At 46.9% G+C, this 27,729-nt stretch overlaps 1 protein-coding gene across 2 annotated transcripts in view; it reads right to left on the bottom strand.

The window, feature by feature from the left end:
- Positions 1-17,932: 17,932 nt before the first annotated feature.
- Positions 17,933-27,729, bottom strand: part of LOC147999238 (uncharacterized) — a 143,793-nt gene continuing 133,996 nt past the window's right edge. Inside the window, exons 1-6 of one of the 2 annotated variants that reach the window (XM_087596279.1) lie at positions 21,756-21,922; positions 20,563-20,722; positions 19,951-20,094; positions 19,151-19,317; positions 18,326-18,431; positions 17,933-18,202 (exon numbers count right to left, since the gene is read on the bottom strand). In XM_087596279.1, the coding sequence (XP_087452405.1) occupies positions 18,367-18,431; positions 19,151-19,317; positions 19,951-20,094; positions 20,563-20,722; positions 21,756-21,882 (663 nt within the window). In that variant the 5' untranslated portion in view covers positions 21,883-21,922 and the 3' untranslated portion in view covers positions 17,933-18,202; positions 18,326-18,366. Of the gene's footprint in view, positions 18,432-19,150; positions 19,318-19,950; positions 20,095-20,562; positions 20,723-21,755; positions 21,923-27,729 lie in introns of those variants that run through there. The other variant, XM_087596280.1, reaches the window with a different exon arrangement.

Raw genomic sequence — 27,729 nt, 5'->3', positions numbered from 1 at the left:
ACCAGCATAAAAACCTTCAGAATTGTATAAGCTTTCACTTTTAACAAATTAAATTAGTTGTTCTTTGTATTTCTGCTGAACATTTAAATGTTCTTTATATGTCCCAATGCGAGTTTATTAGGTACCTATAAACTTTAAACTCTTTGCCTGAGAGCATGAGTACTATTTAATTATATAGTAACTACACTCAGGCTGTCTTTGTATTAGAACCAATTATATCAGACTCTAAGAAAAATTACTATTGTGTAAAAGTTTGTGTGTGTATGAGTGTGAGTGTCTGTGTGTGTGTGTGAGTGTGTGTGTGTGTGCAGTACATGACCAAACAACTTTCAGGAGCCATTTCTCTCCTTCTGTCATGTGGGTCCCAGGATGTAACCCAGATGTTTGACTTTGGCAATAAATAATATTACCCACTAAATAAATAAATAAACAAACAAAAAACAAGCCACCAATCAACTTTAAAAGTAAAGGCCAGAAGTTCACAGAATAGTAGCATTGGCCTTACCATATCCTTTCTATGGGGATGGGAAAATCAATGTTCTGAAATCCATGACCTTCAGGAAATGTGATATTCATGGAAATTCAATTCCTTTGCAGATGTTCCAGTTGTTGTGGCCAATTGCTAGAAAGGTCAGCTTAAGCTTGCAGGACCCCCACCATCCCTCCCCCTCGCCTCCACAGAAAGCTCAAAAGACACTGCCCAGAACTTACTCCACATTCCCCAGAACCACTTTCTTTGTCCATCATTTCTTTGAGACGAAAGGCCAGACTCCTTCACCCTAGTCTCTCCACAATCGACATCCCCCCTCCCAAAACACTTCTAAGACTGGAAAACATGTCTTAGGATGTATCTGCCAGACTCGGGCTGAGACAAACTAGGGCACTGGTTGTCACTACAACATTGGTGACATAGCAGAGGACGCCAAGAACTCTCTAGGAGACAATAGAATGTCCAAGAAGGGACAGCTGATGTCATGGGGAGCTGACTTTGCCTCCCTGCTAATGTTCTCCCTGTACTGAGCATAAGCAGAGGTGCCCTTTCCAGGAGACTTTCCCGGGGCAGAGCCACTGAGCACCTCCTGCTTCCAAAGCCAAATTTTCCTCAAGGCTTGATTATAAAAACATTAGTAATTCCTATGCATCTAAATGAATGTTTCCTTCCAAATCCTGTCCAAAAATGTCTCATCCTAACTCAAATTATCCTCCTTCACCAATATTAGCCATTAAAAATTCCTGAGAAATAATACCAGTTTGAATATGCAGTCAAAATGTTCTCCTGTCTTATTATGAACAGGTGCTTGAAATCACATCAAGAAATAGCCTGCATGGAAGGTTGCAACATGGGTGTGTGTTAGGGGAACACCCATGAAGCCTTGTGCTTAGCATTCAACGGTTGCCACAAAATTCCTTAGGAGGAAGACTTGAAATCATTATGGTGCTAGAAACAGTGTGGAGGCCAGTTGGCATAGGAAAGTGAAACATTAGAGCCACCAGTGAAGGCTCCTGTTGGGCCCTACCTTGGTGTTTCCCTCCCCCCTCGCTGAGCCTTTCAGCCTGCTATAGCAAGAAATTGTTTACACCTTTGACAGCTGCTCTTAGCCCTTGATTTGGGGCTGGGATTTATGATGGCACCCTTCCTCCCCACTGAGCTTTCCTGCTTCTTGTTTTTAAGAAGCTGTTTATGCCCCTGATTGGGCTGGAACTTTCACCTCACAGACTTGTCCTATTTTCCTGGTTGGGGATTTTCACCTGCCTTGTTGTTTTTCCACGGCTTTTGCCTCTGGTATATAAGGAGATCTCAGTAAAGCCTTGGTGGCACTCGCTAAAAAGGGGTGACCCGTGTACCTGTTTTCTTACAACCCCACAAACCTACACCCGATATTCACACACTGTCGGCGCAGGCACTGACAATAGGTATCACAATAGAAACTAGTAACTAGATTTAACCAAACTATCACATTAATGCCATATTTCGTGGTATTTTTTTTTTTTTTTGCTCTCCTAGAACCTGGAAGAGGCTTGGGGTTTTCTAATCCGACTCATAATTTATTATCCTTCCCTACACTATGGGCTTTGTTCTGTTAATGCTAACGGCGGCATCCAATACCTAGGATATTTTCTACTGACATGTGTGACATGAGACAAAACAGTCCCTGTCATCCCTCACCTGAATAAACTTCCTTAGCGGACAGTGTAGTGGGAGGGTCCTTCTTTCCTCTCCAAGATCGAGAAACATTTCCAGTCTTCCGACAAGTGTGTCAGCCATTGTCCAGTGACTGTCTTGAGATGTCCACAATGTCAGCTGAGTGAGGGCAGGGCAGGGCAGGGCATTGGGGCAGGGCATTGGGGCAGGGCAGGGGATTGGGGCAGAGTCCATGAGATGTCACTAGGCAACAGGCCAGCTGGGGCTAGTGTGGGTACAGGGCTTCTAGTGTGGGTGTGAGAGGAGGAAATTAGGAATGGTCAGATTCTGATGCAGCACATAGGCCGGAAGCAGCTTAGATCATCTCAGTGCCATATAGGGACATTGTAGACAGTGATGGGCAGTGTGGGGATAGTAGGGTCCCACATACTGTTCTCCGGAGATGTCAGGAGAGCATAAAGTGGCTCTGTCAGACTTATGACAATCAGGCAGGCACTGGGTGCAAGTGAGAATCATGGGACAAGCCCTGTGTGCAGCCTGGTTTTGGGACATTCCCAGGTGCCCCATGGACTGCAAATTAAAGGCAAAGGACACAGGGAAGCCAGCAATTCCCATGCACATGACATAAACACCTGTAGAACTTTGTAGAATTTCCATAGACTATCTGTCACTAGTCCTCATTATAGAAGGCACCAACATTCTGCCCTCTACTTCAACTTGGTGAGACAGCTATTCTAACTCCAGCAGGAAGGCCTCAGGGAAGACAGTAAGAACTCCCAGGTGACCCCTTTTACTATTGAAACAGGGTCTTCCTATGGAGCCCAGAGTGGCCATAGGGTCCTAATGCTCCTGCCTCACAGTGACTAGAATTCCAATCCACCCTCAAGAGCAGTTGATTCATCGCTAGATCAGACTAAGGACATGTGAGGCCCCAGGGTGCTAGGATTACCAGGGTCCTAGTAAGTTTCTCCAGCCTAAATTACAACCTGAGTCAGTGCTGCTATTTGGGACACCGCCTGATGCCCAGTGACATCACACCTTGGAACTCTTTGTCAAGCATAAGCTGTTATGGGAATGAAGTACCCACACAATAAAAACTGGTCTGGATACTCCTAGGTCAAGAATCCCCTGTTGGAAATGCCTTGGACCGCAAAATTTTAAATGCTAGATCCTTCTGGGTTTTAGAATATTTATAAATACAAAAAAAGAAAGATGTGCATAGTAATTTAAGCCAGTGATCCCAGTCATGGGAAACTGAGTCAGGGTGATGGAAGACTGTAAGTTCCAGGGCAACCTGTGTTTCAAGAAAAAAAAAAAAAAGGCATGGTGAAGATTCCACAAAAGTGGAAACCAAAAGGGTTTCACATGGGCCCTGCCATCCACTGGTCAGCACTCTCATCACCACAGCCACAGAGAGACACTGGGGAACATTTCCCACTGTCTCTCTTTGGGATGCAATCCACCCCATAATTCTATGTGAGGAATCCCCCAAAGGTTGCATCATGTGAGGGACCTAGAAAGTTCCAGGATTGGGAGAATTTAGGAGTTTATAATTAGGGATGATCTACAGCTGTGGCAAAGCCTTTTCCCAGCACATGGCAGCCCTAGGTTTGTCCCCAACAGTAAAAATAAAATCCCCCAAAATAATTCAAACAAAATGTCCTGAAGCCTGCGCCCTGACCAGTCTCCTCAAAAGTGCACAGGAACCTGGGTCCACATTTAGGACCCAGCACGACCTCTGTGACCCGTGAGAAGGGATCTAAGTACAGTATGACTTATCCTTGTGGATACCTTTGGTGACAATGACAACCTGACCCCTGAAAACCCATCTACCTGGGGGGCTCAGCACTCATGTCACCCAAAAAGCCCAGATGGCAGCATGGGCAGGTGGTGAAGAAAGTTTGTCTCTCGTGAACATCAGTTGCTGCTCCTGACCTGACTCTATCCTCAGGAGACAATGTCACCCCCGAAAGTGTGGGTGTCAACGGCTCTTCCCAGGCCAAGCCTGGGATTCTGCTTAAATTCCACAATGCACAGCAGTGCTCACTCTAGAGCTAAATGTTCTACAGCTGAAAGGGGTGGGTGCTCTGCTGGCCACGCCCCTCCCCTGCAGTATTTAGTGCACTCAGAGTGGTGCTTCAGATGTGAGGGACTTCTTGAGGCTACTCCCATGGAGAATGGCAGATTCATCAGAACGGGGCACAGGGTGAGTTCAGAGCACAGCTGGGAGGAATTTAGGGATGCCAAGCCATGACTAAGACCAGATCCTGGGCTGACAGGCAGTTGAGCTGGTGAACTGGCATCCAAATGTGACTGCCTGTATTCCTCCTAGACCAAAAGCCCTGGATCTGAGCTACTTTGGTGCGTGCTCCTAAGTGGGGTCCCAGACACAGCTCAGAATTGGGGCTGTGCATGGACTTTGGTGCTGGCAGCAGGTGGCTTAGCCATAAAGTGCCGAGCTTTCCCATCTGTGCCCACTCAAACTCCTCTGTTTCATTTTAGGTGTGTTTGGTATAGTTTTGAGACAGGGTATCTTGTAGCAGCCCAACTCGCTTTGAGCAACAATGTAACAGAAAAATAACCTTGAATTCAAGATCCTCCAACCCCTCCGTCCCAAGTCCTGGAATTAAGACCTCCAGCTGTGACCATTTTACTGCAGCATAGGATCCATCTGTATTAGAGTGAGCTTTGGAAATACTGGAGCTCCGACTGTTCCTTAGAATTCAGGTTTCCTTAATTCTTAGCAGGAGTTTTGTGATGATGGGGATGACAGAGTCAGGAGTTACACTGGGAGAGGTAACAGTCCTGGCAGCCCTGAGTGCTCAGTGAAAGTCAAGACAGAAGCCTGCTGATTAGCACCTGAGTGAAAGTGGGAGGATTCAGAGTTCAAGAACAGACTCAGTTACATACCTAAGACTATATTGCAACATTTTTGTTTCATTTTTGGCTTGTTTTCTTTGAGACAAGGTGTTAATTTATAGCCCTGGCTGTCCTGGAACTCACAATGCCTCTACCTCCCAACGCATGGAATTAAAGGCATGTGCCAACATGCACTGCCACTAATTAATTTTTAATTAATCATGCTGGCACAATCCAGTAATCCCAGTGCTTAAGAGGCCGAGGCAGGCTGATATCTGGTTTCCTGACAAGTCTGATCTACAGAGAGCCTGTCAGAATAGCCAGGGACAAACAGAGAAACCCTGTCTCAAAAAATAAATAACAAAATGAATTTGTTTTAAGGAAGAGAGGAACTATTTAACAGAATTAGAGGCAGAGAACCAAAAGGTAATGGGCAGTGCAGAGTCTAGCTTCTGAGATGAAACTGGACACCATGGGGTTAGGGTGGGGATTCTCATCTTGGACTGGGAGACAGAGGGTGACTTCAGGCATGGAAGGCTCAGTCAGTCATTAGTCAGGATTCTCAATCAAGAGGGTGTTGTAAGTTCCAAAATGTGTGAGCAGTGTTCTGCATGAGACTAGAAGAACCCGCCCACCTATACAAAACAGCCAATGAAGAGTAATCACAAGCATACGTCTGGAGGTCCACAAGAGGTTAACGTCCACCTTAGTGTGGATTATTCAGAGCACAGGTGGAGAGGAGTAGAAGAGCTGATGATGGCTGAGGCAGGAGAGGAGTTCAGGTGTGAATTTGAGCCAGTAAAGGAGCTTGTAGGTCGGGCAGAGCAATGATAGGTCTAACAGCATAGCTGTTGATATCCTTCAGATTAATTTGTCTTAAGAGCCTCATGCCATAGCCAAGGACAGGAGTAGATCTGACTATTGGGTGGCTGGGCTCACATAGCCCAACAGGTTTGTCCTTGCATCTGTGGGATTCCAAGTCTCTCCCTTTAGACACAGCCATGGAGAACAGGTTTGTCCTTGCATCTGTGGGATTCCAAGTCTCTCCCTTTAGACACAGCCATGGAGAAGGTGTAGCAATGAAGGTGCAGATGGCTTTGCAATGCTTGGCTTATGGTGTTCAGTACTTCATGCTCCAGAGCTAGGAAATGTCCTAGAAGCCAGGGAGGCTGAGCATGAGGAAGACAGGTCTCTGGGAGAGAGAAATGATAACCAAAGTCACTAAGAACTTCCTGAATCACAGTGTCTGTTAACCATATACCTTATTTACTTATTTTTATGGGCCTGAGTGCTTCACCTAATAAATGCTTGTGCACCATGTGGTATGTGTGGTGCCGGTGAAGTCCAGACTGATAACCTAGAATTGCAATTACAGGTTAATAGGAGCCACCATGTGGACACTGGGATCTGAACCTTCGTCTTCTGCTCTTAGCCACTAAACCAACCATCTCTTCAGCACCACCCCCCAATTGTATAGTCATTAAGATTTAACCATTTGGCCTTCAGTTTTTGAATTAATACAGATGTGACAAGAGTTATAGTTAACATGGTGGTTCAGGGGTTCAGGTATAGACAGGCAGGCATCTCATTGTATACAAAATATGAATCCTTCCTTCCTTCCTTTCTTTCTATCACTTCTTTCTTTCTTTCTTTCTTTCTTTCTTTCTTTCTTTCTTTCTTTCTTTCTCTTTTTGATCTAGTCTTGGAGACAGTGTTGTTTTTTGTGTAGCTGACCTGGAATTAGCTCTGTAGAGAAAGCTGGCCTAGAATTCAGAAATCTGTCTGCCTCTGCCTCCCAAGTGTTAGGATCAAAGGCCTGTGCCACACCACCACACATCCTTCTGTTTAAAGGAAAAATGTAGTCTTACAGGGCAGCATGAGTTTAGCCCCGGTATAGACATTTTCCTAGGCCTCAGGAGCTGTAGAGTTCATGAAGGATTTGCTGCCTTCCCCTTTAGCCTGGCTAACTATGAGAGCTGCACACCCATGGGTGTTTGCTTCACAAGAGTCTGGAGGATGAGGGTCACAGGCTGAGGTAACTGTGTAGAGCAAAGGATGCTTGGTGACGGTCAAGTGGGTAAAATGCTGAAATGCTGAGAGAAGAGGCCTATGGTAGGCGCCTCCTACACCTGAGACTTCCAACCCCGAAAAGCAGGGGGTAGAGAGTGAGGATGCACAGTGCACAAGGGTCAGGGAAAAGCCATGTTCCCGAAGCCTCCATGAGTGGTGGACAGGCTCTAGGGCACCATGAGGGACATCAGGAGCTTCTGCACTTTGTAGAATTACAGGGTTCAATGTTTCATATGCCCATGATTTGCCCCCTGCTGCAGGGAGAAGCCAACACCAGAAACCTCCAGCTCCCAGCCATGCTTTTGCCATGTAGGTTTATCCAGAAAGAGGTTGGAAGTCCCTGGACCTAGAGTCTCAGGTGGTTGTAAGCCACCTGACCTTGGTGCTGGAGACTGAACCCAAGTCTTCTGCAAGAGCAGCAAAGACCTGTGCGCTGCCTGGCCCAGCCAGGGCTGTGAAATGGGATTTATTTTCATGCTGAACAAGCCCAACAACAGTTTAGGTCCCTAGAAGCCACGTAAACCTGGATGCAGTAGTGTCAGTCATCCCGCCCTTCCTACTGGGAAATAGAAGCCTAAAGTGGACAGTCTCTAGGATTAGGGGGAAGGGCTAGCCTAGCAATCACAGCCATGGATGAGAGGTAGGTGAGGACCTGTGCTCAGGTTGTCTCTGACCTTTACACAGGCACACACACACCTGTACTCACAGAAACGCCATACAGACATACGTGAAAAAGGAAATAAAAACAAACAACATTGAAAATACAATATACTGGGGCTGGAGGGATGGCTCAGTGGTTAAGACCACTGACTGCTCTTCCAGAGGATCTGAGTTCAATCCCCAGCAACCACACATTGTGTCTCATAAGCATTTCTACTCTCATATACTACCCTCTACTGTTGTGTCTGAAAACAGGGACAGCGTACTCAGATGGACAAAATAAATAGTTTTTTAAAATCCTTTCCTTAAAAAAAAAAACAAAAACTCTTCTGTGACACATGATCATTGTGTGATTCCAAATGTCGATAACTCAGTAAAGTCCTATTGCTACATGGTGCACCAGTTGTGTCAGCCTTGGTAGTAGAATGGCACAGTTGAAAAGTTGCTGGTCACAGTGACCAGGTAGCCTAGAAAGCTAACCATGTGCAGAGAAGGCTGTGCTGTATCCTAGTCCTCTACCCCACACTGCCCCTCATCCCTACGAACAGAGCAAAAAGAACAGATGAGGAATGTTCCAGGATTCTTTCCTCTTAGATTGCCTTACTAACCTAGCCCTGTGCTACATGTAACCTTGTCACATCCTCTGTCCCATCCCTAAGCCCTCATACCTGTCAGATAAGACAGGGATCTTGCTTTGGGGGGAAGCTCTGGTCCCTCTCTGTCCTAACAGGCTCTGAGCCATCGCTGAAAGAGAGTCCTCTGAGGACTGAGGGACATCCATAGCCAGTGCTCTGACTTCCAGGAAGGTTTGAGGAAGGGGGTCCTCTTCTTGTGGTGCCTCTAGTAGGAGCAGCCCACACTTGGGCCCAGCTCCCACTGTCAGAAAAAGGAGGGTGGCTCTGGTCTTTGCACAGCTCTCTAGCTGAATGAACAGTGCATCTCTCCTCTCTCTCTTGCAGGAAGTCTCCAGTCTCTGGTGCAGGTGCTGTTCCCAAGACAAAGGAAAGGAAAGTGCTAAGTGAGGGTTCCCGGGATCCTTTAAAACATTGTCTGCATTGTCTTCATTAATGTTTCTGTTTAATTTTTTATTCCATGTGTATTGATCTCCTTGTAGGGGTGTGCATGCCAAAGCATGAGTGTTGAAGGTGGAGGAAAAGCCATGGGAGTCACTTTATCCTACCGTGCAGGGTCCCAGGCTCTTAACTGGGTCATTGAGCTTCTTTACAAAGAGCTTTCATGCTGAATTTCTTGCTGGCTCTGATTTCAGGGAGAGCATCTCATAGAGCCCAGACTGGCCAGTAAACTACTGATCATCCTACCTCAAGCATTACCATCTAGTTCGTGAAAGGTTGAGTTATTGACATGAGGAACTGGGGATGGGCAGAGGTGCATGACTGAGGCTATCTCTGCTCAGTGGCATGCCTTTGGGGACAGATAGTTTTCATCACTGAGGTGTCATTTGAGTGCAGTGCTCCTCTGGAGAGAAGGAGTCTCTTTGGCCAGGGCATCAGGCTCTCCAGACAGGCCTGGAAGGTGGAGGTCTAGAGGCCAGGCCTACATTCCTCTTCAGAAGCTGCAGTCCCCACTCAGGACAGTGCTATAGCACAGGGTCACATATCCAGTTTCACCCTGAGACCTGCTGAGTCACATGCAGTTTGTGCTGAGAAGCAAACTGGGGTCTCCTGCAAGGTCAGTGAGTGCCTCTCAACCACTTACTCATGCTTTCCTTAATTGTACACTCTAAGTGGGGCAGGCATGACACATGTGGGGGTCAAACACAAATCAAGGGAGTTTTTACTCTTTTTGTATCAGAGAGGGTCTAAGGATCAAACTCAATCCCTCAGGATTGACAGTGATGCCTGGACCTGGTGAGTTCAGGGTAGGGGATGAGGGTTTAGTCCTAGGGATGGAGCCCAGGACCTCACATACGCTAGGCAAGTGCCTAATCACTGAGCTACATCCCCAGCAGATGTTGGTTGCAAGAGAACTTGGGCCCTCACCATGCCAAAGGAGCACTCTATCACTTAGTGGCCCCAGCCTGGTAGTCTTGTTTGTAACCTCTGCTGTGTTTGCATGGTGCCTGAGCTTATTAATATAGCCACATCCTCAGGGTGACAAAAACTTCATGGAGACTTCCACTGTCAGATACCTGAAGACAGGTTTCAAAGAGAACAGGTAACCAGTGCAGAAGTCTCACAGTGTTCGTGTGAAGTACATGGAATATAAGTCCTAGATGACAGAATGTTCAGAACACTGGTGTCCCCACTGTTGGAAGTAACCAGGACCACAGATCCCAGTCTTTCATCACAACTGAAGACCCCTAGCTGGCATGGTGGCACATACTTCTCATCCCAGCACTTGGGAGGCTTAGTCAGGAGAATCTCCTGAGAACAGGAGTAGGAGGACAGCCTGGCCAACCCATCAGGTGTTACCTGCAGGTCTAGTTCCAGACATAATCCTAGCATGCAGTCATCCCCGGCCATGCAGGGAAAGCATCATGGCACACCAGGAATCCAGTGAGGCCCATGTTGCTTGACTGGGCAGCTACTTTTTAGCCATAAGGACTAGGGCTCAGAGTGCCCAGAGGCTATGAGACTGAGGGTTCCCAGGACCCAGCAGCAGGCCAGATGGTCTCAGCCTGGACTCGATACTGAAGAAGGAAGGAGCCCTGAGTCCTGGGCCAAAGCTGTTAGTAGCCCCATGACCTGGGCTGCTGGTGGCTGCTGGGGTCAGGAGCAGTGTCTTGGTGGGTCCTGCTGTGGTGAGAGAGAGCAGCAGAACTTCTGGAGGACAGAGAGGGAGCAAAATAGAATGGGAAGCCAGTGTAGAGATCTCAGAGTGTTTGTGTGAAGCAGAGCTAGGAAGTGGGTTGCAGGGGCAGGGGAGCAGCAGGCTGTGCCTGTAGAGATGAGTCAGCCCAAGGACAGAGTTGTCAGAGCCCAGCAGCATGGGGTAGGAGAGTATCTCAGGGGAGGGGCTCCTGTCCCTCCAGGACAGTCTCCATCAGAGACTGAAGGGCTGGGCCTGAGAGGCGAGGGGAATTAGGGATGAGGGAGAGACTGGAGAGATGTGGGAAAAGAATGCACCTAGGAGTGAAGCAGGGCCCCCAATGTGGGATGGCTGAGGCCCGACAGAGTTGGATGTTGCTGATCCTACATTAGGCCAGGCCAGAGGGCCCAAGCTCCAGCAGCCAGAAAGGAAGCCAAAGTGTCTGAGGAGGCCTGCATCAGATTGAGTCTCATGAGGGTCCCACCAATGGCCAAGGCAGGATTTGTTGAAAGCAAGGTTGTGGGTATAATTGTCCTCACCTCAGAAGGGAATAGGTGGCCATGGCTCTCACAGGTACTGAGGGTGCAGGGACAGGAGACCTACGGACTGACCTTACTGCCACAGGGCGGCTGAAGGCTCTTGTTGCCTTCAGTTAGTTGTTGTATTAACCTGGTAGCTTCATTTCTTGAGAAGCTTGGGTGGATGAGGTGTAGCAGATCAAGGTCCAGCTGAGAGGAGGGATCCAGAGTGTTCCATGGTTGGCAAACAGGTTCTGAGATCTGGCCTGTGCACTCAGGCCCGTGTAACTGTTTGTCTTAGCTGCAGGCTCAAGAGGATTGAACTGACCCAGGATCAAACACCACATGCGCCCTGTGTTTTCCAAGCTTTCTCATGGTTGCAAGCGCTGGGCGAACTCACATAGATTTTTCCATCATTCCCTGAGCTCTAGGTGACTTGGATGGATCATGGAGATATCTCTAAGCCTATGCCAGCACAGCAGTGACATCATGGCAGTGTCCTCTAGGGTTCCAGGACTGGATCTTTTTTTTCTTTCTCTGCTGATATAAGGAATAAGACATCCTATAAAACAAGGCCAAGCTTTCCTAGAGTTGAAGCCCAGAACACACAAGACTCCCCCAGGGATGGGCCCATCCAAGCAGGTGTGGGATATTTTGTGGCTTAGGTTGTTTCACAGTGAGTGAGAAGTGTCTAAGACGCACACAAGTAGCTGCTTGGGAGCTGGGGAGGTCATGGGACCCCCTAGATCTGATTCTGCAGATGACTGTGAACATCCATGTGCTGGGATCTGAACTCTGGTCCTCAATCACTGAGCCATCCCACTGGCCCCTGGCTTTCCCTTCCTAGAATGTTTCTGTATTTCCTCCTACTTGATGCCTTGATGCTGGCTCCTAGCCCAATGGCCTATATACAAGATGAATTCTATAAATGTCTTATAAACACTAAGTATCCTGTGAAGGGTACTAGTGCCCTGTTCATAACAGGAAGGCTGAGGAATCCAGTCTGCAACAAAGAGAAGGCCGGGTGCTTTTCCTGTCATTCAGCATGAAGGGCCAGTCCTGCTTTTCACTGCAGGGTCCTGGTTATGCTATGGGTCTTCCTGGTGCAGCAGTCCTGTTCTGTGACAAATGATGTGTCTCCTGCAGGAGGAAGAGTGGTCGAGTCACAGTACCTGCAATATGACAAGAAAACGAAAAAGGTGATGAAGTCCTTTACTCCCAGAGCCACTGGGAGTGGGTGAGGTGGAGGGCAAGTAGGGAGATAGTGGAATCCTGAAGGATTCTGTTGGGACCTTTACCAGGTGCCTCTGTGACATCCAGGCTTGGACACAGGGATGAGTCTGGGTATCTAGCATCAGGATATGTCAGTCTCCATGGTCTACGGCCCCTGCACCTCTTCACTGCTCCTCTTGCTTTGGAGACCTCAATTTTGCCAAGCCTTTTCTTCAGGACCATCCCCTGAATCATCCAGTGGCTCCCAAGAGACAGGCACTGACAGCAGACATTTGGTATGGATCACAGGCGAAATTGTCATGGGGCTTTGTGCCATCCTACCCAGAATGCTGTGAAAGGCCCCACTTTGGTGGTGGTCACTTCTGGAATGTCCTGTGTGATAGTTTCAGCTGTGAATAACAAGGCTAGCAGTTTCTACTGCTGCCCACACAGGCCTCCAGCACCCTGAAAGCTGCAGTGCTCACCTAGAAGAGAAGCACATTCAGGACAGGGAGAGCCCTGAGGAGCTCAGTCAGCTTCCTGGTCATCCCTGCAGGGACACCTCACCCCTGCAGTGTGGTCATCCCCGCAGTGACACCCCACCCCTGCAGTGTGTGGTCATCCCTGCAGTGATGCCTCACCCCTGCAGTGTGTGGTCATCCCCACAGTGACTCCTCACCCCTGCAGTGTGTGGTCATCCCCAAAGTGATGCCTCACCCCTGCACTGTGTGGTCATCCCTGCAGTGACGCCTCACCCCTGCAGTTTGTGGTCATCCCTGCATTGACACCTCACCCCTGCAGTGTGTGGTCATCCCCGCAGTGACGCCTCACCCCTGCAGTGTGTGGTCATCCCCGCAGTGACACCTCACCCCTGCACTGTGTGGTCATCCCCGCAGTGACACCTCACCCCTGCAGTGTGTGGTCATCCCTGCAGTGATGCCTCACCCCTGCACTGTGTGGTCATCCCTGCGGTGACACCTCACCCCTGCAGTGTGTGGTCACCTCTGCAGTGACACCTCACCGCTGCAGTGTGTGGTCATTCCTGCAGTGACACCTCACTCCTGCAGTGTGTTGTCATTCCTGCAGTGACATCTCACCCCTGCACTGTGTGGTCATCCCTGCAGTGATGCCTCACCCCTGCAGTGCAGACCTTTGGGCCTGTGGCCTTCAGGTTCCGGATTATCTGTTAAACTCAGTTTATAATCAGAATGTTTTGTGTTCAGCCTCTGCCTGGACTGTACTCCAAGAAGAGTTCAAGGGTTTCTGTGGCAACATCTAGCGATCAAGCCTTAGCAAAAGGATTCCCACATCACCCTGCAGGCAGATTCCCATAGTCATCCCTAGTCCATTTAAGCTGCTGCTGAAGATGCCTTGAAGGCATAGCCACAGCGACCCCGTGTGTTCAGAGGTGATGTTTTCATTCAGGAACCTGATGCTGAGTCTTCTCCTAACCCAGCAGGCGGTCCCTGCATCAGGCTGGAGTCTTGAGTTTCTGTGTTGTCCTGATACCACCTGCTGTGTTCTCCTGGGGCAGAATGGATCTCAGAAGGTCTGGGCCAGTCTCACTGGTTGAGGATTCTTGCAAGGCCTCATCTCCAATTCCTGAGGGAAGGTGTAGGTTAGGAGAATGCCTGGATTTGAAATTCAGTGTTTTCAGATTTCAGGATTGGATGAGGGGTACTCAGCATGTGCATGTGTCCATGTCTCTGTATGCATGCACATGCAGGCCAGGGATGGACACCAGCAACCTTCCTCAGTCACCCTATGCCTCTCACACAAAGGAGCTATCACACAGAAGCTGTGGCTCACAGATGAGGCTGGTCAGGCTTAGAGTCCCAGAGATTCTTCTGCTGTGCTTCAAAACTTTGAATGTGTGTGTGTGTGTGTGTGTGTGTGTGTGTGTGTGTGTGTGTGTGTGTGAGAGAGAGAGAGAGAGAGAGAGAGAGAGAGAGAGATATTCTACCAGCTTGTACAACCATGCATGCACATATGGATGCCAGAGGGAAATATCCGGTGTCTTCCTTTTCGAACAGGGTCCTAATAAAGTATCAGCTCTCTATACCTTAATATCTAGCAGGGGTCCCAGCCTGAGCATAGCCAGGGCATACACATGCTTGGCTGTCAGGCAGGCAAGAGGCAGAGATCTTGTTATATTTTTCATGGTTAATGCTCTTAGTGTCCTTGAGGGCCTGGCTGACACCTGCCTGGAGAAGGCTGGATCTGATGCTGGCCTAGACAGCCAGGGCTATTGATGATGGATGTCCAAAGTGGCCCTCATTCTTGGCAAACTTCTCTCCTCTAGTCTAAATGTGCTTGGGTGTTTAATGCAAGGACTGGGTTTTAGTTTTCCTCTTCCATCCTGCTGCCTCCTTGTTTTCTCCAGCGGGTCACCTGCCCTAGTGAGGAAAGAGAAGTGTGTGAACCACAGCCCCACCCTCCCATGCTTCTGCTTGCTGGTCTGTGGTATCTGTTGATGGAGAACCGTTCCTGTGGCGGTCGGTCCCGTTGCTGTTTGTGAGTTTTGAGGATTTACGTCAGTGTAGTAATGTGCATAGTCATCCTTGGAAACACCACAGGAAGTTGGTCCCCAGGTTTCAGCACACAGAAGCACAGGCCAGAAGAGATGCCCAGGTGTTGAAGGAGGTCCGGTAGATGTGCTGTTAGTCTCCTGTGTCTGATGCATGATTGTCCCTTGCTTAATAAAATGTATACACAAAACTCTTTAAGTGTCCCACTGACCTCTGAGAAAGAACATCAGTGGGAAGATGGCTTTGAACTCTTAACTCCCTGTTCCTGTCCTCATAACAGGTTTCTGTAGCAACCAAAGGAGAGAAGCCACCTGAGGGAAGGAAGTCCAAGACAGTGCCTAGGAGCAGAAGTAGGGTCTGGCTGTAGAGGGGACAAGTGGCTGGGTATAGGGACTCTAGGATCAGAAAAGAGGTTGCCTGGCATCTCCCACAGCAACGAAGACAGTCACGCATAGTCATGCTCAAAGGCCAGTCTGATCCAGACTGTCCCTCATTTCCCAGGCGATTATAGATGGTGTCAGGTAGCAGTTGAAAACTGGCCATCAGGGCATGATTCAAGTGTTTATTAAGGTATCATGGCATCAAGAGTATATGAGGGAATAGCCATATGTACACAGAACGACTTGCAGATCCAGAGAGCAGGGAGGGAATAGCCAGGAGCTCCTGCTTCCTGCTGCCTTAGGGGTTCTACAGAAATCCCAGTGGCACTTGGGAAGTGGAGGCCATATCAATTAGGGATTGTGGCCACATAGGGAGATTGAGACCAGCCATGTGCTGTGGCATCAGAACACTGACCAGCGATGACAAAATGGAACATAAAACACTGGTTGCTCAGCTTTGATACTGCTGACTGCTGACGTGGCCAGGGGCCATCCGGTTCACCAAAGGCTCAGCCAACAGTTGTCTCTCCACTCACCAAAGGTCAAAGAGTGGCCCAGCTCCAAAACCAAATGTGTGCCCACATTGCAATGGCTCCGGTACTGTTTCACCTCAGCTGCGGAGATCTCAGGATCCATGAGTGTCCAGCACGCACACACCCGAAAGAGACAGTCTTAGGTGTCGTAGGCAGGACTGAGGGTGGTGAGCCTCTGCCTCACGGCTCAACGGCCCTGACCTTGGCATTGTTTGGGCACAAGAGAGCAAAGTGATGGGGACAGACAACCTGCAGTCTACCACGCTGGAAGGGCATGACTAACACTGATTGATCACATCCATGTGACTACTGAAGCTTTTCCTGCTCTCTGTAGTGGTGACCTTACAGAAACCATGCACACCCGGTTTAGACTGTATTAAAGTAGCACACCATTTCAGGGTTCCCTGCAAGGTACCATGGGACAGTAGTAGCATGAGTCTGCATGTATCTCGACAGTTTTCACTAGGGACCAAACACACACACACACACACACACACACGTGTGTGTGACACATGTGACATGGTGCACATTCTTTGCACACAGAAGAAAGTGAGTAGTAGTGAAAACACACCAATAATGGAATTGATGGAGGGAGCTGTGGGGAAGCTGGGGCTTAGAGTTATTTAAAGGCCCTATGCAGGCTCTCCTTTTGTTGGAGGAGAAACTTCAAGTGCAAAGTGGCTCTTTATTTTCTTTCTCTAAAGCACAGAGGGCTAGGGTGGATCACAGGGCTTTGAGCATGTTCGGCAAGTACAGTCATGCAGAATTAAATCCTAGGACAGGAACCCTATTAATCTTCTACAGAATTACAGAGCAGCCTGGATGAAGACTCTCAGGTGAAAATGTGGACATCTCAAGACAGGTACTGGACAATGGCTGTCAGACTTGACTGAAGCCTGGAAATGTTTTGCTATCTCATAGGAAAAGAAGGCCCCTCATACCACACTGTACTCTAAGTACAGTTTATTCAGGTTAGGATGACATGAACTATTGTCTCAGGTCACAGGTGTCAGCACAAAGTATCCAAGGTATTGTATGCCAATGGTAGCATTAACAGGACAAAGCACACAGTGTCATGAAGACATAAATTATGAGTTTGTGTAGCAAGACCCAGGCCTCTTCCAGGGTCTTAGATAGTAACTGAGAACCTCAAATGCGGTAGTGATGTGATAGTGTGGGGTGAATCTAGTTACAACTAGTTTTGACACAGATGACACTTTTTGTGTCATGGTCAGCTTATAATGAATGACTAGACCTAAGCATGAGAATAACCAAATACTACATTGCTTCTCTAGCTGCTCAGCTTTTAAAGCCCTGGGGTGACAGCAAGCTTTTGTGGACATACTGGATTGGTCCTTTTGTACTTTAACTCTCTGAGTCACCTCCACTCTCAGCAGTTAGATCAATTCCACAAATTGGAAATCAGTCACCTGGAAAAAATACATTCTCAATACGATCCCAGATTGGCCATGGAAAAAGGATAGCTTGCACTGTCCCACCTCGGTTGGGCTTGCACAGGCCTGCTCTCCAAAAGAAACCTGTGTTCACAGCTGCAAGCTACATTCACTATGGATGCTCTGGAGGTTCCTTCCTAAACTGCTTAGATTAAAATAATTTTCTTGCTAACAATCAAAAAACTGATAATGCCAATCTGGCCTACAAGAAGCTAGTTTCTATTCTGTATTTTATCAGATGTGTATAATACATATGGTCATCACTGATATTAGGTGAAAGATCTGCTCTAATATGAAAACTAAGTGATACTGGAGGATGATCATGACCCACAATGAGCAGTGGGAACACCAGAGCCCTGTAGGGATGCCTGACAACCTAACATGTTGAGCACGCACGGCTCAGTAAGTTCCCTGTGAACACACATCTCCTGAGATCTCTCTATTTAATTGGAGGTGATCCTGTCCACCTAATACAGCACCTCATGTGGAGTAACAATAGCCACCTGCAGGAGCTGTGGTGACGACTCACAGGGTAGAGCATCTGCTGCTCTCTCAGAAGAACCACATGGACCCTAACAATTGAGTAAAATGTGTCAGTGATTACATCACAAAGTGTGTGTCCGAGACACAGCCACATTATCCACACAAAAGACACTATCACACTGGGTACTCCTTGGTGACTCTGATTTCACTTATTAGCCCAGGCTCCATGGAACATGCAGAGATCCATCTGTAGCTGTCAGTTCTAAGTCCACAGGAAGGGACAGAACCCTTGAATAAGAATGATGGTCTTAAGAGTCAAGAGATAGAATTCAATTTTTATTCATAACAAATACATTTTTACAACAAAACAGGATTAAAATGAATAAAAATATTTAAAAATATTTGAAAGTAAAAATAGTAACAAGAACAAAAAATATGAAACAACAAAAAGAAAACTTCAATTAAAATCATAACAAAAATATTTCTAAAAGCATATTCTTAACGAACATTTAGAAGCACAGACGTATTGCTGTTTCTCCTCTAGCACACATAATGAAAGGCGGTCCCCCAAGTTGTCTCTCAAGTGCTGTTTTCTGAAGAAGAAAGTGAGTAAGACCTCAATCAGTCAGGATGGCTTAGTGGTATATAAATTTAGGGTCTCTAAGAAATGACAAATTAACGCAGAGGATGAATACTCATCCAAAAAATGTTGTTACCATTCAGGATGTTGGTCATCAGGGACTCCTGAGAAAGCAACTTATTCTTCAGGAAGCTCTCTTACTGGGGTGTGTCCAATTCCAGCTCTCTTGCACTTTCTGAGACCTGGGAGAGGAAGGCAGTTTTTCAGACACTGATTTGGTGGGGAAATGCAAGCCACCTGTCAGAATGCTGCCTTCTACCACCTCAGTTCTATTGGACAGTCGACATGGACCTTTTAACTGATATCATTGTTGCTAACTCTGTGGGCAGGGCAAAATCTCCAGCAAGCCACACAGTAATGTGGGCTGCCAATCTGGGACCCAGACTTATACCAGTGCAAACCAAGAACAGGGCAATGGGAAAAGACCTCATCGGGTTGCAGGAAGAAAGGAGATGTCCATATGTCACCAAGGTTAAAGCCAATGACAAGTACTAATTTGACATTTGCACTTGGTTCTTATCCCAAAGGTGCTTCCTACACAAGAGGTCACATGACCACAGAGTGTCAATTGTTCAAGAACCAAGAAATTGTTCAAAACTCTACATGGGATCCAATGTATCACATGGATATGCAATAATGGGATATGTTATTCATCTGTCACCATTTCTAGACTGCAGCTTCAAAAAGAGCAGCAAAATATGCTTGCACAATAATTCAGTTTCTGAAAAGTGGTTAACTTCCTAGAATACTTGTGCATAGGCAGAGCAATGAACAATTCCATTACATGAGGTGTTTGGCTGGTTGTGAGTGTAAATTAGAAAGGTGGTAAGAGAAGCAAAGATGTATCAAATTGGCAAATTTTATCAGATATTGTTAAGCTAACACATCTGTTCGTCCCTACCTGATAATGCTGGTTCTGGCCGTTGATGGTCTTTATCTTTCTTGTTGAAGTCAACCAAATATTTCTGGTTCAGTGCACAATCAAGATGTACCTCCTTGTTCTCCTGCTTCAGTGGGACCAACTTCTTCCTACATGTGTTCTCCATCAGGAGCTGGCTGAGCAGGTTTCTGGAAATACAGTCTGCATAGTAAGATCATGCTGGCCCTTTCTCCCATTCCTACTCCCAAGTCCCACTAACTCTACCAGGTCCCAGATACCCATGAAGACTTAATAAAGTGCATCTTGATACATATAAGGCTGCTGCACAAACCATAAAAAGTTAATTCGGGGAAGAATACATTGTTTGCTTGGCCTGACACCAATTAGAGTCCACACCTCTGAGAAAGAACATGGATCTACAACTATCCATGAAAGCCCAATGCATGGGGCCAACATCAATTAGTAGTGGGCCAACACCCTCAAAGGAGGTCAGTAGAATCAAGAGAAGGTCATGCTAACCATGTGGTCCACGCACTGAGTTTTGTAAAACCTGGTGTGACAACATAGGTCCAGGTCAGCCTAATGACCTTCTGCTGACTTCAATCAGTGCTGTTCTATCTAGAGCCTTCTGAAGATGCCTAGACAATCCTGGGATGAGGAACAGTCTTTTATGGAACTGAAAACTGAGTCATAATGACCCTGGAACACTAATGGGTAAATAGCACAAGAGATAGAACCAGAGCTGAAGACCGTCCAATCCAGAACAAAGAAAGTCAGAAAGGGCCATTCCACAAGTGATAGCCTTTCTGACCAGGACTTACCTAGAGAAGGTAATCTCCTTCTTCAGCTTATGGTTGTTCTCATGGAACTCAGTGTTCTCCATCTCTAAGTTGTGCAGAATTGACATGACCGCCTCCTCCATTCTCTCCAGGTCTTCATAATATGGATTTGGCCTGAAGTGTGGCCTGGCCCCAAATGATAGAATACAATGAACATCGGCATTTAGGAATATATGAACTCAGGGTGGGTCCTACATTACCCCAGGCTGCTGCCTGGATCTTCCAGCACTCAGTCCCCTGCCTAGCAAGTACAGAGACTCACCATAAACTCACTGCAATTACAATCTTGCAAAGCCACCAGCTGTCAAGGGCTTTACAAATGCACACTGGGAACTCACTCTCCCTGACTTTATTCCTGAATTCTTCATTCAGACCACAAGTTCTGCTTTTAAATAAGTGGAAGCAGATGAGTCCATTTTCAATCTCACTCCTCAGGAAGGGTAAGGTTCTGAATCTCCACTATATGGGAGGTGAGGTTTAGCACAGGGTGGTTAGGGAGGTACAGCTTTCTAGAACCCAAAACCTTAACAGGATAAGAAAAAGGTGACCTTGCAGACCCAGGAATGAAACAAGAGCATTTGGAGCGATTCATACCTGTTCTTCATGGATCTCTCTGTCAGAAACCTCAGGCGATCTCTCAGGTCATTTCTCTTCTCGGTAATGAGCTGCAGCTCTTTAATCAGCCTCTCCTTTTCCTTCATGGCCTGATTCTTGCTTAGGTCAGTGCCAGGGGATGATGTTTCTCTCCCAGAGTCTGTAGGTAGAAGAACACAAGTGAACCTGCATGGGGAGAATGCATAGAGTGTTCATAGACCTCAGTAAGCCCTAAACAGGAGAACAAGTCAGGAACCCAGTGTCACTGCTAGGCGATTGTTCTATGCTTAAGAGACCTCCTCAGGGGATCTCAGTTCTCCCACTTCTCTATAGAGACCAAGAGATGTAAGCAGCCAGGTGTTCCCTATTCCGGACATCACGTGCTTACATGTACCATGGAGATGGCTTCTCCAGGATTATTATCAGCTGAACAGGGTACAGCTTGGTTTCAGGACCCTCACCCCTGTGGCTTCAGAACTCAGATGATAAATTCACCATCCACAAAACTTGAGTGATTGGAGACACTCAGATGTCCTACCCTGATACTCTAAGCCAACAACTTTGGATTTAAAACGCATTTCCAGGGAGGATATGTTCAACAGACTTATCAGTGTCCCTATGTGAAATACCAAATGCCCCAGAAGTGCGAATAGGTTACAGGCTGAATCTTGGTCTACACGTACCAAATAGTTTTGGTATTGTAGAAAAATTTTTGTAACATACAACCTCTAATATATAAAGCAAAAAATGACCCTGCCAGTTAGAAGAAATCAGAGAAGGTCTAAGAACATAAGGTTATTGCCTGGAGCACAATCTCTCCCTGTTACTACTGCCAGATACCCACTGTATTTAAAGAAGCAATGATAGTGAAATACATTGCTGCCCTGTCTAAACTCAGAAAAGGTGGACCCTCCATGAACACTGATGGTGTTATTATATCAATGTAACAGAGCAAATGAACTGAAAAGTAAAGACCAGAAGTTCACAGTAGAATAGCATTGGCCTTACCATATCCTCCCAGTGGGGATGGGGAAACTAAAGTTCTGAAATCTTTGACTTTAAGGATTTGTGATATTCATGGAAATTCAATTCCTTTTCAGATGCTCCAGTTGCTGTGGCCCATTGCTAGAAAGGTCAGCTTAAGCCTGCAGCCACCCTGGCAGGAAGCTCAAAATACACTGCCCAGAACTTACTCCACATTCCCCAGAAGTGCTGTCTTTCTCCATCATTACTTTGAGACGAAAGGCCAGACTCCTTCACTCTAGTCTCTCCAGAATCGACGTTCCCCCTCCCAAAAAGCTTGCGAAGAAGGGAAAACATGTCTTAGCTTGTAACCGCCAGACTCAGACTGAGAGAAACTAGGGCACTGGTTGTCACTACAACACTGGTGACATCACAGAGGATGCCAGAACTCTCTAGGAGACAATAGAATGTCCAAGAAGGGACAGCAGATGTCGTGGGGTGCAGACTTTGCCTCCCTGCTAATAATCTCCCTGTACTGAGCATAAGCTGAGGTGCCCTTTCCAGGAGACTTTCCTGGGGCAGAGCCACTGAGCATCTCCTGCTTCCAAAGCCAAATTTTCCTCAAGGCTTGATTATAAAAACCTTAGTAATTCCTATGCATCTAAATGAATGTTTCCTTTCAAATCTTTCCCAAAAAATGTCTCATTATAACTCAAATTGTCCACATTCACCAATGTAAGCCATTAAAACTTGCTGATATTTCACACCAGCTTGAATATGCAGTCAAAAGTTCTCTTGTCACATTATGTACAGGTGCTTTATATCACATCAAGAAATAGTCTGCATGGTAGGTTACAACATGGGTGTGTATTAGGGGAACACTCATGAAGTCATGTGCTTAGCAATCGACAATGGCCAGAAAATTCCTTAGGAGAAAGAGTTGAAGTCTTTAAGGTGCTAGGAAAAGTGTGGAGACCAGTTGGCAGAGGAAAGTGCAATATTGGAGCCACCAGTGAAGGGAACCTCATGCTGGTGGTGGGGTTCTCCTCTCTGCACCAATGTCGACAAAGGAGCACTGCTCACAGGACTGAGTAAGATATACCATGAGCTTCTATCAGAAAAATAAAATAGTCAAGAGATATAGAGGGTGGCACAGAAACGTCTAAAATGAGGCTATAAACATCATTAAGTGGATAGAGCAAGGTCCCTGCACCTGTACACTGGGAAATGGCCACCACACCAAACACAAAAGCATCTATCATAGTAAAAAATGAATACTTTATAGAATGCACACACTAACATTGATTGATCACATACATAGTTCAAATTTTGGGGGCAAATTCATGGCCTTAACTATCTTTGTCTCAACTTATATAGCAAAAAATATGAAAGAACGAGAAAAGAAAAAGTCAAAACTAAAAGCTCAAGCTTCTCATATGAGGATTGCAGGAAGTGTTATATGGGAGTCAGTTCTGATTAGGCCATTTTAGATAGAACAGTGCATAGTGACCCTTAATGTGATGGGCCCTATATAAAGCTTTTTGCAATATTGGAATTTTAACAAACCTCATCCAGAACGTACGGAAGAGGCACCATGTGATCACCATGTGATCACCATGTCCTTACTCTGCATCAGGTTATTTTTCTGCATCCTTGATTGTCAGGCATATAACAGCAACAATCTGAAATAACTGGTAGACATGGAAAAACATGGCTAAAACTATAGTTGTGGGTTACACACCTCAACTGTGAAAGGCTAATGCTGTCTGCACAGTCCTTGGAGGCCACTCTTACAAGCCTATTTATTGCAAAGTGAAAGGAGGTTTATCTGAGCTCAAAGTGATCCTGGCCAGCCAGGTAGAGGGCAACATGTGATACTTGAGACCCTGTTTTAAACCAGCACAGAAATCCACACTTCATTCAAAGCATCATTTAGGTCTATACTGGCCCTGGGCAACAGCTTCAAGAACCCATTTCTGATTTTCCTTGGGATTCCCTTGATGATGCACTCAGACATGATTGGAAACAACCAAAAGGGTGGTCAGACTTGATTTATAAAATGTAGGTAACATTGCAAACTTATGTTGTAGGATATTTGATCATATTGTCATCCCCAATATTGTGTTATTTACTTAGAAAAATACCTTCTGGCTGTGTAGTTCAGCACTAGCACCAATATTTCACCCTAGAGCTACTTTTGTTTGTTTGTTTGTTTGTTTGTTTTTGTTTTTGGATGAACAAGTACTTTCCTATTTTGTGGCCCAGCCCTATCTCTTACTTCTTTGCACAGTCATAGAGAGCCCTCAAACATATACTCAGACAAAGCCAGGGGAGTGTATAAAAGGGCCTAAGGCAATACCACATAATGACATTGAAAGTGGGCTCTCTTCTTGATCCACGCCTCCAGCTCTCCTGACATCTACAGGAATTATAACTCCTAATGCAGTGTAAATAATGTCTGCGCTATTGCTGAAGGAATCATGAGAATAACAACTCTAAATATCCCACCATGGATAGAATTTGTGGAAAGAGGCAACTGGCAGCCAATGAGAGGGCTCTACAGTTAAAGGGGCTTGCTGTCAAGTCTGATGAGCTTGATTCAATCCCCAGGACCCACGTGGTAAAAAGGAGAGAAACAAGGGCCAAGCTGTCCTCTGGCTTCCACTCATGTGCTTACATGTATGTGAGTGTATATGTATATGTCTGTATGTACGTGTGGATATGAATGTGTGTATGCATGTATGTGTATACGTGTATATGTATGTGTGTATATGTCTATCTATATGTGTGTATAGGTGTATTTGTATGTGTGTATATGTATTGTATGTGTGTGTATGTGTGTATGTATATGTGTATGTGTGTATGCATGTATGTGCGTATGTGTGTATGTGTGTGTATGTGTGTATATGTGTGTATGCATGTAGGTGTGTATATATGTGTGTGTGAGCATGAATGTGTATAGTCATGTATATGCATGTGTTTTCAGGTACGTGTATTCGTGTATATGTACGAATGTATGTGTGTATATGTATGTATGGACACACAAACACACACAATGTTAAAACATAAAAAGCTCCTTGGAGTATTCACCGTGCCTGGATAAGTGGTGACCATGTGGGGGAAACACATGTCCATGTAAGCGCACCTGTTCACATGCGCTGAGCAATGCCCAGCCTGGACTTGAGCTCACTACCTGCCCAACGATGAGTTTCTGCCCACCTGGTCTTCTCAGAGCCAGGTGACAATTGTTCCTGCCATGCCAGTTCTGTTCCAGTTTCTCATGCCACAAACCTTCTAGCTTGAATCTCACCTACTGACGCAGGAACCTAACAGCCTCCAACCCAGTGAAGTAAGTAAACTTCTTCCTGACATCCTCAGGCTTGGTGTCCCCCATGAGTCACAGGGAGGAAGGATGGCATGCACCAAGGAGCAGGGTCATGGGCAAGGAAGACAGGATCATAAGTCAGTCATCACTGACACCAGCACAGTGTGTGCTTCAGAGCTGGCTCTGCTCACTCTTGTCCCAGTGGCAGGACTTAAGAGTGGTGCATACCTGTCACCCAGCACTCAGAGACGTCTGAGGCATGAGAACCAGGAGTTCATGGCCATCTTAACTAATGGTGAGATCAAAGCCAGCCTGGGCTGCATGAGACTCAGTCTCAAAGCAGGCAAGGAGGAACTTGCTATATTTGAGCAAGGAAGCTGCCATCCTCCTGGGTTCTAAACATTCACTGCAATACAGAATTATGCTAGGGCTAGTGTGGGAGAAAGTAGGAGACAGAGAAGCCAGGTTAACCCTCCCTAATCTTCTCATGCTGTGTGAGCTATGAGTAAATGGTGCCCTATACACTGTGGACAGGATGGTCTCTCAGACGGTTCAGAAAGCCATGGAGGACTCCAGCAATTCTCCACTTGGGTGTCACTTGAGTCTTATATGTGTGTGTTTACAAGCCAAAATATAAGATCCATAGGTGACTGTGTAAATTCAACATGGTCCAGCCATGTGCTGGAATATTATTCAGCCTTACATAGGATTCAGATTCTGACCCTTGAACAGGAATGAGAATGGTAGCCATTCTCCTAAGTCAGACCTCCAGGCAGTGCAAAGACAAACTAACACTGTATGACACCAATGAGGGCTGCAGTGTCACCAGTTATATAAAGACAGAAAGCAGGAAGGTTTACAGAGCCCCAGGGGTGAGATGGAGTGGGGAGGTTGGAGGGTAGGTGTGTAAGTGGGACTGAGGCTCAGAGGAATCAGACATGGCTACAGAATATGCATGTGGCTCCTCCCATACCTGTGGGTCCTGCCTCCTCAGAAAGGCAAATACACCAAAAGAAAGGAACAGAGGGGACAGGCTCTGACCTCCTGTAGACACACACAAATGACGTGACAGAATGTGCACACTGCTGCCTTGCTGCAGGAGCAGTTGAGCATCCAGAAGGGTTGAAAGAGGCTGGAAGGGCTGAGCATGGCACTGAGTTCAAGGACATAGCTTTAGGTCCTGGGGAACCTATGGTGCCCAGGCCCTATCCTGCTGATACTGAGGGACACAGCTGACATTCAGGGTGATGGCTGGGCTGGGCTGGGGAATAGGTGTCCACTCTCACCTGCTCCAGCTTGAAGGTGCTCTGGATGAAGTAGGACTGCAACTACTTGTTGGATTCATTGATGCAAATCTGCTGGAAGCTATTCTGTTCAAAGCCCTCAAATCTGAATATGGCCAAGGCACCAATGGGCAAGCACTGGGAGACAAGGTGTGGTTATAGCCGGGGTCTCCTGGAAAGACTAGCCCTCCTGAGAGGAGTTGCAGCAGAGGGGGTGTGTTTTCCTGACCTGTTTGGTACCCAGTGTTTTTTGCCAAGGGTTCCTTTATTACTTCTTGATGGAACCAGGCCTGCACATATCCAGGAAGCATTGGGGTGGAACCTAGGCTTGGTGCCCACATGCTGGCATCGTTGAGGGTGAAGTCTAGCCTACCACACTTCCAGACACCGAGTGCAGATGCCTGGGTTCCTATAGAATGGTGGTTCTTACCGTTCCTAAAATTGTGACTCTTTATTTCAGTTCCTCATGTCGTTGTCATCCCAACATAAACTTATTGGAGAGCTACTTCATGAGTGTAACTTTGTTACTGTGAGGAACTGTAATGTAAATGTCTGGTGTGCAGGAGCGCTGATGTAGAACCCACAGATTGAGAGCAGCTGCTGTAGAGGATCAGAGTCCTCTGCCAGCCCTGGTGTTTGCAGAGATCCTGTGGGTTCCCAGTCTCCATGGCTTTTCCCAAGGACAGGGTTTATTATTGGCCGTCTCAGGGCCCGGAATCTCACATAAACAGCCTCTCCCATGTCCTTCCTGTGGAGGAGAGCGTGGTTGGTCCTCAGAACAGTCCAGTCAAACAGGGCGCTGTATAGAAACTTGGCCAGGGGTCTCCTGCAGTTATGGCCTCTGGACAGAGGGGTTTCTTACCTGGGTGGGGCAACTGTGCCAGGTACAGACTGTGATGCTCAGAGTCAAGACCTCATTTTGTCTTATTTTCATAGACAAAGTTGCCCAGGCTGGCCTCGAACTTGCCATGTAGCCAAGGATAATTAAACAACTGATCCTACTGCCTCTACCCCCCATGGGCTGAGATTGCAGATGAGTGTCACCAGAGCTGGCTTGTCACAGCTGCTATACGACTCTAAGTCAGGGGCCTCATGTGCAGGTGTGTTATGACTGTGCCATCCCCACCCTGCAACCAGGGTTTTCACCTTTCTCCTGCTGAAGTCTGCTTAATCCTACTCTGGCCCCAGGACACAGCAGCTGTGGGAGACTCAAAGCCTGGGGCTTCAGCTCAGCATGGGTACACATCATGGCATGCAGGATGTATGGTTGTGAATAAGCCAAGGAAGTGCTTCTCAGCTCACCCGCTGCAGGAGTGTCTAGTCCATCCTTCTCCCCATGGACGCAGACATCTGCTTCCAACTGCCCGACATGTCCCTCTGCTTTTGATTTTCCTGGATGCCATGTCAATGCCACCACACCGAGTGCTGCCTCTACTGGGGACACTCACACAACCTCTCTGGGGGACATCTGAGCTAAGCAGGAATTGGGTGCACTGCAGAGAGGTCAAGTCATGTCGTGAAGTACCTTGTCCCACAAAGGCTCACTGTTCAGGGAGTTGACTGGAAAAGTAAGCTTATGCCCCTGGGCAGGGTCCA

This window comes from Rattus norvegicus, chromosome 19 (assembly GCF_021556685.1).
Source record: "Rattus norvegicus strain SHRSP/BbbUtx chromosome 19, alternate assembly SHRSP_T2T, whole genome shotgun sequence".
In the NCBI taxonomy this organism is placed as follows: domain Eukaryota; kingdom Metazoa; phylum Chordata; class Mammalia; order Rodentia; family Muridae; genus Rattus; species Rattus norvegicus.
The sequence above is the reverse complement of the archived record's forward strand: the minus strand, read 5'-3'. Positions and strand labels throughout refer to the sequence as shown.